Source organism: Pempheris klunzingeri, chromosome 24 (assembly GCF_042242105.1).
Source record: "Pempheris klunzingeri isolate RE-2024b chromosome 24, fPemKlu1.hap1, whole genome shotgun sequence".
Taxonomy (NCBI): domain Eukaryota; kingdom Metazoa; phylum Chordata; class Actinopteri; order Acropomatiformes; family Pempheridae; genus Pempheris; species Pempheris klunzingeri.
Window position 1 is genome coordinate 3,427,498 of NC_092035.1, and position 12,446 is coordinate 3,439,943.

The following is a 12,446-nucleotide window of genomic DNA, read 5'->3' on the forward strand; positions in this document are numbered from 1 at the left end:
AGGATGAATTACAGCACGTCATAGTTGATAGTGTGAGGTCACTGTCCTAAACTCCATATCTTGTATCCTGTCTCGGTTCAGCCATCCCACCCAGAGCGTCAGAGACAGGCGGAGGCGGGAACAGATAGCCCTGGAGCACCCCGGGGGGCCCCCGCCATGTTGAGTCTGGGTGCTCCGGCGTCAGTGTCCGTCTCACAGACACACAGATGCACAGGCGCTCGTGTCCACATGGTAACACGCACACACGGATGCAGACTCGCACACCAAGCGCCTGGGCCGAGGCTGATGGATGGATGTGTCTAACAAACTCCCCTCGACCTTGGACAGGATGATCACACTCTGGGACCACTCACTGGCTGTCAGGGAGCACACACAGCGCACACACTCCATCTCGCACTGTTTTCTTGTGCGTGTGAGAGCTATCGTGGGTGTCACAGTGGGTGTCTCCCTCACTCTATAACTCACTGGCACGCAGAAAGAAGGGCGAACAAACAAAAGAGTCAAATGTATGATTTTCCTCTCTGCCCCTTAACATTAATTTAAGCACACATATATCACAGAGAAAGGCAAACAACACGCTGAGGAATAAATATGCCAACAATTTGCTCATCAAAACACATCACATGTGCGCCAAAGCAGACACATGTTGAGCAGACTGCAGTTGGAATGTAAAGTGGGAGAAAGCACTGTGTTATTAGGAGCAGATGGGTCGACCCTGGAGTTTACGCAGAGGTTTCGGTCACATCTCAACCAAAGATCCAAATTTATTATGTGAATAAACTGTGTAAGTTGTTCTTCCCTCAATTTCTGTCTGTATAACCAATGCAAAAGGCCATTAACAACATATGTTTACACAGTGACTTCTCACTACACCAGATTCAAACATCGCGCTTTTTTATCTCTATTGATCTATTTTTCACAGATACAGATGTATGACCCTGGCCTTCTTATTTAACTGACATTAATGACCACTGAAACGGATAAGTGAATTTTCAAGCGTGTTATATTTCACATTGCTTGGCTAGCTTTGCCTGACATGTCTCATTTAAGCTTGTCCAAACAACTCTGAGGCCTGGATGCCTTGGCGGTCTAATGATCTCATCTGAGCGGGAAAAGAAACACAACAAGAAAAACAACAAGAAAAAAAAGAAGAAAATGAATTTAAATGGGTTCATCACCACGTTTTACTCTGCTGAACGGCTTGGAGCCTCGTCCCGGCCTTTTTTACATGACCACCATTATCATTTAAAGACTGAAAAGCACTGAGGGCAACAAACGCTGCGTGATGCACAATTGATCTGCTTAAAGGAACTTCCTGTGGAAATGGGCGCGACGGCGCCCCAGCTGGAGAAATGGCAGACATGAAAGGGCTGGCCACAGCTGGTGACGGCTTCTGACATTAACCCAGCGTTAATGTCATGTCCTTTATGCCTGTCATTAACTACCTAATGAGACTCTTATCGCTGCCAGCCCACCGGGAAGGTAAGGCAAGGAAAGCTACCTTCTTCCTCAAACCTCTTGCTCCCCTTCCTCTATATTCCATCTCCTGTGCTCACTTTTCTTGTTTACTCTTGCTTTTTGAGTTTATTCCAGTCTAACCTTTCAGTCCTCCAGTTAAGGCTTGGGACCAGGCGTTAAAATAAACCGATTTCCTACACATCACCTGGGCGCCGGCACACGTGTGCTCCCATGTGTGCGCACAACTAAACACACATAAACACACATCCATTAAGATTCTACCCAGCTCCAGAGCACTCTATGCTTTCAAAGGTCAGGCCTTGTCACAGTGTAAATGTGCTGACCTTTCCAGGGTGTGACAGGAGTGTTGGGGGCAATGGGAATGGGACCGACTGCGTTTGTGTGGGTGTGTATGTTTATGTGAGACAGAGAGAGATTGTGTGCGGACGTATGTGACCTGCCTACCTCGCCCCGGGCTCTGTCCTTGATGAGTGTGAGGACTGTGTCACAGAGCTGCGTGAGGAGGCCAACGTGTGCATAGGCAGGCCTACTGTCCATGCGCAGCACAGGGCCTTATAATGCAGGAAAAGTCCCTCTGCAGCGGAGTGTTGCCTTACATAATGTGTCTACTGCTGCAGGTGATGATGCAAGTCATCATCATGCACGGGATGAGACACCAACACTTAGAAGAGGACCCTGGGGAACTGCTGGCATAGATAATGGAGATGCACACTCACACGTACAAATACACACTGCAGCTGGGCGTGCATACACACATGCTAACAAAAACACACGTAGACACACCCAAATAAATGCTGCTTCTTTTCCCTCACACATAGACACCAAAAAACACACACATACACAGGGTGGCAAGGGCCAACCCTCTCTGTATAAAAGACATTGCTCACTCCCGGAGAATCTGACTCAGCAATATGTCAGAGAGGAGCAAAAAAATCTTCAATTATGTAGAAAGCCTTTCTGTAAATCTCTGCTTGGCAGTCCTAGTAGTCACACACACACACACACACACACACACACACACACACACACGCACATACACATGCACCGACATGACGAATGGATGTGCATGCACGCACGTTCACGCGCACAACCCCCCAAAAGAGCATGATGGGAAAGACAAGTAGCCTTTGTTTCATATTCTGTTGGGTCGGGTTAAGTGCTGAGAACAAGGTTCATCCACACACACACACACACACACACACACACACACACACACACACACACACGCACACACACACACACACACACAGAAGCTTTCCTAAAGGCTGCAATGCTATTTGCATCAGACAGTGACATAAAGAGCTTATATGAACCGTCAAAATAAGTAAAGGACCAAACTGTGAGGAGTCTTTAAAATGGCATCATTTTATAGTGAGCCTTTCCATATTTACTGGGATTTTGAAGGAGCCAGAAAGCCGGTGTGGAGCTGAGACACCTGAGGTTAACATCACAGGTGTGTATGTGCGTGTGTGAGCTCTACAAAATAGTGCTCCTAAAAATGTCCTTCCTGGGAAAAGGGGAGATGGTATTTTGCTTTTTCTTTTTGTTTTTCCACAGATCAGTCTCTATAATTTCCTTCCTGCACTCATGTATTTTTCCATTTTTGGAGCATACTAGAAAAAAAAAAAGAAAACTGTCACTGTTAAGACTGCGTGAGTGTGAGTGTGTGTGTGTGTGTTTGTGTATGAGACAGCTGCGTATCAACAGGGGGAAACAGAAGGAGTCAGGACCAACAGCAGCGAGCATGGAAAAGAGGTGCGAGTGATGAGTAACAGGAGGAGGAGAGGAGGCATGGTAACAAAAAAAGAACAAAAACATTTACGGACCCACGCACTGGGCCTCGGGGTGGGGAGAGAAAGAACTGCAACCATGTGTGGGAATGGGGGGGGAGCCGCACTCTGCCTCACTGTGGTAGCTGTTGTTATGTTCAAACTGCACTAAGCTTAAAAAATGCACCCGTGTCATCAGTCTGAATAATAAAAATGAGAAGAAATTCAAAAGAAGGCTTGAGAACAGAACAGAAAAGAAGAGAGTAATGTGAGCGTAAAGGGAAGTGAATGATTTACAGGATGTCAGCAGTAGTTCACTATTCCTGCTGAGTCTTGGAGGCCTGTGAACAATGTGTGACCCTCAACAGCAGTTTTTCTGTGCCACATTTCCCCCCAAAAACCCTCCACTCCATCTGATAAAATAAATAAATAAAAATAACACCTTGTACACAAAAAGGAGCAATCCCTAAACCTTGTGGTGCTTCTTTTTTCATTTTGTTGTTTCTGCACTGCACTTCCCACAGGTCACTTTCCAATCAGACTGTAAATGCAAAACACATTGTTGCATATGTGCGGTGTGGGATTTTTTTCGGTGGGGGAAAATAAGTGACCAGATACCAGATGTTCAGAGCAGTAAAAGTAAGTGCTTTCATGCACTGCATGTAAATTAAAGCGCAATTGTATTTTCTGATTCACTGCCAGAGTTTATTGCTACATCGCCTACCAATACTTACTCGTAACCCAATTCTGACTATACATGGATCTTTGTGGCTTTATATCTTTGACAGCCACCCACTTAATACACACACAGAAATCTATATCACTCACGTTTGTATTATACTATGTGTGGTTAACATTGTGAATGATATACAAGCAAATGCATCTTTGTATGTCTTTGAATAAGCCCAACTTGCATTTATAGTGTGGTGATTACATTGGTGTGTGTGGGGGGGTGTGAATGGATAGTACACATGTACACGCCTCTCCTTCTGTGTTTTATCTTGTGTGTGTGTGTATTTGTGTATGCATGGAAGTGCAGAGCATGTTGTGCTGTATAGCCCAGTCATCCTGTTCAGGCACGGAGGGAGTGGTAAATAGCGAGAGTCCATGTGTGAGCAAGTGTGTGTGTTTCTCCAGCACCACCTCACATCTGGAGAACAGACCACGCTGAAAAGTTAACAAACCGATGCGGTTTCGCTCTGGGGACACATTCCTTTAAACCGAACCCTGTCCGCTCCCTGCCGGCGCTAACACTTGTTGTAGAAGCTCATGGAGAAGCTAAATTATGAAACAATCTCAGAAACAAATCTGTTGAGGGTCAAGCTTTCACTTTCCCTTTCTCAGGAAATGCGTCTTTTCACCTCTGGCAGACTCTAATGACTCTCATGCATATCTAATGTGAGCCTCACTTTTGTGATGAGCCACCTTCCTCAAGGTCCATTCAGTTGTGGTTAGAGCAGTTCATTACCACGCGGGGCAAATAATTCAGCCCGGAATAGTGTAGGCAGCATATTATCATATAGAAAATGACTCCCTGTCATATAAGCAACAGCAGAATGTCCTACCTGGAAGGTCACAGCCCAGTATTTCCACTCTCATCCCGATCCCTGCTGGAGACCACCTCTCTGGATACAGCCTGATGTACTGGGCCACTATCTCCTCAAAATGACGCAGCTCCGGGGTGTCGTAGTGTGTGTTCCCCTCAAAAATCTGTCCAAAATACACAAACAGTGGTCATCTCAGTTTTCTTGTCTGGAAGAGAACACAAACACATAATTTTCCATCTCTCTTCCCACCTTGGGCAGGCTAGTCTTGCTGTCCATGATGAAATTCCAGTCTTTTGCATTCAGGCTATGCGCCACTTTGTACTTCCTGACGAATGCCCGGTTATCTGTAGTCGCCCCACTTCCTGCGTCTCCTCCCCGCGCTCCCTGGGTGATCACCCCGCGCACCGTCTTGGGCACACCTAGGTCCACCTGTAGAGATTAGGTTCAGATGAATTCATGGTGATCAATGAGGCCGGAATTAAAAGATACTACTGAGCCAATGAACAGCAAAGTGTTTTCTGAGTTAAGTGTTTTAGTCTTGGTGCCATAAAATCCTCTTGTACCTGAAGCCACTCCTCTCCAGCCAGGGGCTGTGCTGGGGCAGGGAACCAGCCAGAGCGACTGGCCACCAGACGGGCGGTCCCAGGATTCCACACCATGTCCCTGCTGGAGGAGGCTGAGATCTGCGCATCAGGGAGCAGGCCGGACAGCAGGCCCTGCAGGTCTGAACACGGGGCATCTGGAGTGGGGAGCAGAGAGGGCAGACCTTACTTTAACCTTCACCTTGGGAGGGTTGAAGCAGGAGACTCTGCAACGACCTAACACACACTCACGCTGCTACAAATATTCCCACCTGGGAGCTGTTAAGCTTCGCCACAGGATCGCACTACTGGCCACTGAGCATTAAGAGTTTAGATGAGCAAATGTGAGAGGCTGAGGTGAGAGACTGAGAAGGGAGGGAAGGAACCAGCTGCCATTAGTGAAATAAGAGCATATGTTACGTTTGCTTTTGAATGGGCACATTTCCCTGCTTTGCATTCATGCACTTCACATCTCACACAAACACAAATTTAAGTGTCTTTTAAATATGTTATTTCACTTCTATACAATAGCTTGTCTCTTCGCAGTGCTGCACACATTTTATGTACTTCCACAGACTGAAGGAAAGTTCCGCGTACATGTAAAAGCACTTGGATATGAAACTCATTCAGATATGGATGAGCGAGTAGCGTTGAAAGTATCTTGCTGAGGGAGTGTGTGAGAGGGAGAAATGAGGATTAAGGGGATAAGGGAGGTATAACGCAAGTTTGGGTGGCAGAGAAGAAGACAGTGGGAAGGGCGGATAAAAAAAAGCGAGTGAGCCGCAGATGACGGCTTGGGGAAACTGGGAGGAGAGCAAGATGTTGAGATGAGACACCTACGGAGACAAACAGTGGGAGAGGGAAGGATTGGGGGGGATGAGTGAGAGACTAGGAAAGGTGGTGAGAGGCAGGGAGAGCTTGAGGAAGAGAGAGAGAGACGCGCGGAGGAAACGAGAAAGGCCAGGAGGAAGGGGGATGGGGAGATGTTAGTTGTGCTGACGGTTTAAGAGAACACAGATCAAAGTTTCATGCTGTTATGTCACTGCAAAAGCAGGAGATGTAAATAATGAATACACAGCACAGGAAGTGTACGTGTGTGTGTGTGGTGTCTGTGTACGTTTCAAAGGGTGTGCCTGCTTTTGAGGTCATGTGCTATATTTAGAAACCTCCTGTGTGTGTGGATGTACCTGTACTGTAAGAGCTAATAGTTATTTCAATAGCAGCTGTTGAGGCTGAAGCGAATCACAGTTTCTGATGTAAGAGCGAACAGGGAACCATGAATGATTGATTGGTACTCGTTTCTCGATATAGAGGAGCTCACAGAGCAAAGAGGACACATCAAAAAAAGTATCTAAAACCATGAGAGGAAAACGAGGCGGCATTGGGGAGTTGGAGACAGACAGCGAGCGCGTAGAAGAAGTGGGGGGGAGCACTGAGAGAGGGGAATGATGATGGTGGTGCCTGTGGAAGCAAGAATAGAGGAAAAGTTTCCTTTAATTAGCCCGAGGCTTGCTATATTTCAAAGACAGCAGTGTGCAGAGAGCCTAAGTACACATGTATGGGTGAGTGAGTGTGTGCCAGTGAGTGTGAGTTCCTGATTATTTGGGTTTAGGAGGTTATTTCTTTGCTGATGTTCAGTGTTGTTACAGCTGTAAATAACCGTCTCCTCATCACTTGACGCACCAAAAGTGCAGCAGAAACACTGTTCAGTCAAACTGTGTATACGAGCAAAGTCATCTTTCCTTAGACAAAAAAAAAAAAAGGTTAGGAGGGTCTGACCTTGTGACACACGCCCACACACACCTGTAATCTGGCATCCGTAGAGCTCGAAGCGCAGGGCGATGCCGTTCCTCCACGTCTGCGGTCGGATGCGAACGAACCGGGCCAAAACCGGCTGCGGGACCCGGTTCAGAACCACCTCAGCTGGGTCTGTGTTGGCGTGGAAAATCTGGGAAAGACAAATAGAAGACAAGCAAAGGTTAGAAGATGTGTTGCTCATGTGGGTGTGAGTGTCTTATCTCTCTCTCTCTCTCTCACACACATGCAGCCTCTTGCTGTACATCCACCCACAGTGCATGGTTTCGCTCGGCTACACACACACACACACACACACACAGTGGCAGGCCGGACGAAGCAGACACAACCCAAACACGGATCCAATGTCACCAGCCCAGCTGTCGATGTGTTTTGGGGTCAAAGGTTCGGCTTTGGAAGGCTGGGAAAGTCCGACGATGGATGAGGGTTTCTCTCTCTCTCTCTCTCTTCCTCATGCTCTCACACCCACTGTGCCCACCCACCCACTCACTTCCACACACCTCTATGCTGGTGGCTGTTGGGAGCCGCGGGAGGCATGACCTGACACGACCAAACATGATTGGCCGTGAGACGCAGGAAGTCTGTCCAGGTGGGCAGGATGTGAGTGAAATTAGCTTCCTGAGGCGTCAGGAAAGCATCAACCCAAAGCATCAACATTCACTTCTTCTCCACGAACGCTCCCTTCCTCCCATTTGCTCTTAAGCGGCGGGGTGGGGCCGCAGGGGTCGGAGGGTAAGTGTAACCAGGGTGGTCAAGTTACTTCCTGTTTTGGGCAGAAAAGCGGCCTGTGGTGCTCCAGGGCGTTGGATGGGGACATTCAATGACAGACACGAGTCTTCCTTTCTCTATTTTTTGAGTTTTCCCAAAAACCACTTGTAATTATAAACCTCATCCTCCCACTGCAGCACATCTTCCCCTCTCTCTCTGTCTCACGTCCCTCTGGAAACCCTCCATTTTCTCCTTAAATTTCTTCTTCTAAACTGTACCGTTGGTATCTCTGCACACTTCCCCTCTTAACCCGATTGCCTTTCTTCCTCTTGTTAGTGGCTACAAACTGAAACCACACATAGAAAGACACAGGAAACCGCAGGAACACACACACATATCCCACACACTCAGATAAGCAGAGGAAGCGTCTTTTAACTGACTGAGCGACTGTTAAGTGTCACTCACGCTATCTGTTTGTGGTTGACCATGCCGGCTGATAGGAAGGCCGCTGTTGACTGTCAGATATTTGCAAAACCACACCGACTTACACCACGGCCAACACACACAATGGAAAGATGGAAAGACAAGCAGCTACAAGCAGCTGAATTAAAGATTAAAGACATCATTTCTCAAAAAGGTCCTTACATGATTTCTCTTTTACTCTAATCTAAGCACAGGATGATCAAACCTGAGCACGCGCCCATTGCCTAAAAACTCAATTCCCTCTTGTTTTAATAATGTTATTTTTCATTTAAAGTGATAAAATATTACCACACCACATTGGTGTAAAGTGACCTATTTGTAAAAGCCTTGTTCACAGGAACAATATGCTAGTCCAGATTTTGGAAACTAGTGGGAATATGAGTGATGTGACTTCTAAATCCTACTCAAGGGATTTTATTTGATTTTGGGCATGGCCTGATTTAATCAAGTGGAGCTGACAGCGGTAATACAAAGCAGTGTGAGTGTTTGAACAGATAAGTGGGTCTATCGCTGCTGTATCTACTGCTGGATTGTGGATAGACGGCCGTTCTGTTTACCTAAGAGGCCGAACAGTGGATGTGGGCTCTTATGGGGGTTATGTAAACACCCACGCATGCTCATACAAAGGCGAGCTCATGATGGAGGGCTCGCCTCACAAACAACCGACCCATCTTCACCGCTCCCAGATACTCTGTCAGTGAGGCACAGAGGAAAGGAGGACAGGACGGGAAAAACTGAAAATGACTGCAGGGAGGGAGAGTCCTCAGAAGGATAGTTAAAAACAGATGAAGAGAGGAGTGGGGGCGGGAGAAAAGTTTAGAAGAGGTTGAATGGAGGGCAGCAGATATAACTGAATGAAGAATATGAACAGAGGAATGTGGAAGAGGAGGCAGGGAGTGGTGGTGAGCCGGAAAGAAAAGAACAACGAACAGATTCATCACCGAAATGGGAAATATTTCATCCGAGAGTTTGTCTCATAATAAAGCAAAACAGCAAAATTCAATAGAGTTTCCTGGGATTGCTGTCGCTGTTTAAAGCTCAGTGTAAATATTGTCTCCAAAAGTTTTAACTTTCCTTTTAAATAAAAAAAAAAGATGTGATAGTTGAGATAAAAAAGTGAAACATTTTAGAGAGATATCTCTAAAATATTTGTCCATTACGACTTCCCAGAAATGTCTTGTTCCAATCCTGCCCACTGTGACTAAAAGTCCATTAGCTGGTGCATTACAACATTTTGTTGTTTTCATCTTTGGATAAGAGCAGATAATACGGCCGGGCACAAAGACAGCAATTTGTTCAATAAGAATCAGCTCTCCTGAGGCTTTTTCCTTTTTTCTTTTGGATGTGAGCGGAGGGAGAGCAAACTTAGATCAGAGAAAGAGAAGGGACAGAGACAAAGACAATGAGGAGTTGTCAGACGGCTTCTTCTGTCTCCTCCACATCCTCCCATCTATTGTCAGGGCACCTGAGAGGTCGCTCACTTCACCCCTGGCCCTTTGCTTCCAAGGTTAAAGGTCAATGGTCTCAGGAAGCAGATGGTTGGTCATTGACCAGCTTGTTGATAACGTGGTTACTTTTTGACTAAGTAGGAATGTCCACTGACCATGATCATGTTGCATGCTGGGATTGTGGAAGGGCTACAAGCTGTTGTAATCTGCCTGACGACTGGCAAGTTTTTGCTTGTGTATGTTTTTGAGCTCTGCCCCTCACGTGACGAGGTGGGCTGAATAATTAACGTCATGTTGTGTCTCCTGGTGTGGAGAGTCATGAAAATATAAAGAAGTCATCGGAAGCCACCCACACACACACACACACACACACACACACACACACACACAGCAGCAGCAGCATGCGGCGGTCTGGCTCGTTTGTGTGGACACTGGCGGGACACAGGCACCATGGGTATTTAACTATTGATGACCTCTCCAGAGAACGAGGTCACTGCGAAAGGTGTGTGTGTTATAGTAAACGCCATCACTGCAGATAGAGTAAAAAGAAGCCAGTGTACCATATCTTAAAAAGAGCCAATTTCACTGGCTTTTGTTAGAGCGAAGAACATTTGTTCTCTGGAAAATGAGGCATGGGTTGATGTATACATCATAGCGCGATTCATTTACCATCTCTCTCACTCTCCCTCCATCCTGTGTTTTTGGCACGTCTCCTTCCGTTGCCGGTGTTTTCCTTCAAGCTGACGGCACCACGGGGAGATGTGGCGAGCTCTGCACAAGACATTATTCGTTTCTTGGCCCCCTTTTTTTTTTCATCCTTGTGTTGCTCCCTCGATCCCGATCTCTTTCTCTTTCCATTGAGCGCGTCATCCCTGTCTTCTTGCTCTATTTATTCCTTCTGTCTCTCTCTCTTTATTTCCAGCTCCCCCCCATCCCGTCTTTGCTCCAGACGTTCCCTCCCTCGTTCTTGGTATGAAGATGTTGACAGTAGGAACTGGTTCCAGCTGGCCGCTCTCCACTATTGGCTCAAAGAGGGTCTAGCAGTGTGTGTGTGTGTGTGTGTGTGTGTGTGTGTGTGTGTGCTAAGGTTGAAACAGTGAACCTAAGAAACTGTCTCACACCACCTTATGTCAAAGTCTCCCCCTCTGCACCGCTATTACCAGCCCTGTATGACTGATGCTACCAGCTGCGTTTGATTCTGTCTGCATGTGTGTGTGTGTGTGTGTGTGTGTGTGTGTGTGTGTGTGTGAACCTTTACACGTATGCAGAATTATGTTTGTATCCCGTATTAGCTTGAAGAATGAGTAAGTGAAAAACAAAGCTTGTGTGACAGTGTGTGTATGTGGGTGTGTGACAGGAGCAGGATGAAATGCTGTGTGGGCTGTTTTTTTTTTTTCTCTCTCAGGTTAGTGTGTGTGTGTGTGTGTGTGTGTGTGTGTGTGTGTGCTGGACAGATTCCGCACAGCCTCACAATGCTTTTCAGTAACACAATGCTTGGTTAGCACTGGGGCTGATGGGATTTTCCTCACAGAGGGATGACAGTGTCTTTAATGTTAATTTGTTTGGGTGCACATGTGTGTCTATAAAAAAAAAACAACAAAAAAAACTGTGTTTTGGACCTTTGTGCGAGTGTGTGTGTGTGTGAGATATGCAATTCCTAAGTGTGCAAGCGTCTCATCAAGTAATGAGGTGCATATGTGAGTAGTGTGATTTAGAATTAACAAGTCACATGGGTGTCAAACGGAAAATGTGTCGGCATGCAGAAAGTGAGGCAAAAATCACACACACACACACACACACACACACACACACCAAGCCTGTTTGCTAGTGTGACTGGGGTGATTGCAATCTGCACTGCTGGTGTTTTTCTCTTTCTACAGCACTTTCATTTCTTTACAAAAATGTGCCATTTCCCACAATGCCTTTCCCCTTTCAGCTTCTCTCTGCCTCTGCCTCTCTTTCTGTCAAATAATCTTTATTGGCATTAAATCCTTCGGTCTTTGTTAACACAGCAAATAAGGACACAAATCTTGACAATAAATAGTAACGCCTCCCCCCCAATAACAAAGTGAAGTAAGAACTGCCAAGCCAATCCTTTTATTCATGGGTGATTCATATCTGATGCACAGTCACACTCATGGCTCAACCTTCCACAAACACACGCATATTGCAGCACTACACTAAACCACCAAGAGACGCGCTTTTCCAAAGCCACATTAGCTTCAAGCTCACTGTTAAATGACAATTAAAAGAACCAAATCCCAGTCATTACAGGACCCCCTGACGAGAATTGAGCTTCAACCACTTAAGGGCTCTTTGGGGGGCTTAGGACCGGCTAACCGGGAGTTTGTACGACATGACTGGTGGATTAGCAGTCACGGAAGATTCAACCGCAGCCCACGGGGACCAGAGGAGAACCTGTCTGACGGGCAGAGTGGAAAGTGCAGCAAACTCTTCGGTTGGTGAACTCTTCGGTTTCAGTAAAAATTGAGGCCAGCCTGAAATCATTACTTTAAATGGCGCCTCAGTGTACGATTTGTCTGAAGCCTATATTCCTGAGTTCCATCCTTCGTTCACTGTCTGTGGTCAGCAACAACACAAAGTTTGATCCAGTGT

General features: G+C 46.4%; 1 protein-coding gene across 5 annotated transcripts in view; it reads right to left on the reverse strand.

Annotated features, from left to right (window-relative positions):
* Nucleotides 1-12,446, reverse strand: part of nrp2a (neuropilin 2a) — a 62,856-nt gene that overhangs the window by 14,691 nt on the left and 35,719 nt on the right. For all 5 annotated transcript variants that reach the window (XM_070855398.1, XM_070855397.1, XM_070855396.1 and 2 more), the window contains exons 8-11: nt 7,180-7,324; nt 5,359-5,534; nt 5,045-5,224; nt 4,814-4,958 (exon numbers count right to left, since the gene is read on the reverse strand). In XM_070855398.1, the coding sequence (XP_070711499.1) occupies nt 4,814-4,958; nt 5,045-5,224; nt 5,359-5,534; nt 7,180-7,324 (646 nt within the window). The remainder of the gene's footprint in view (nt 1-4,813; nt 4,959-5,044; nt 5,225-5,358; nt 5,535-7,179; nt 7,325-12,446) is intronic.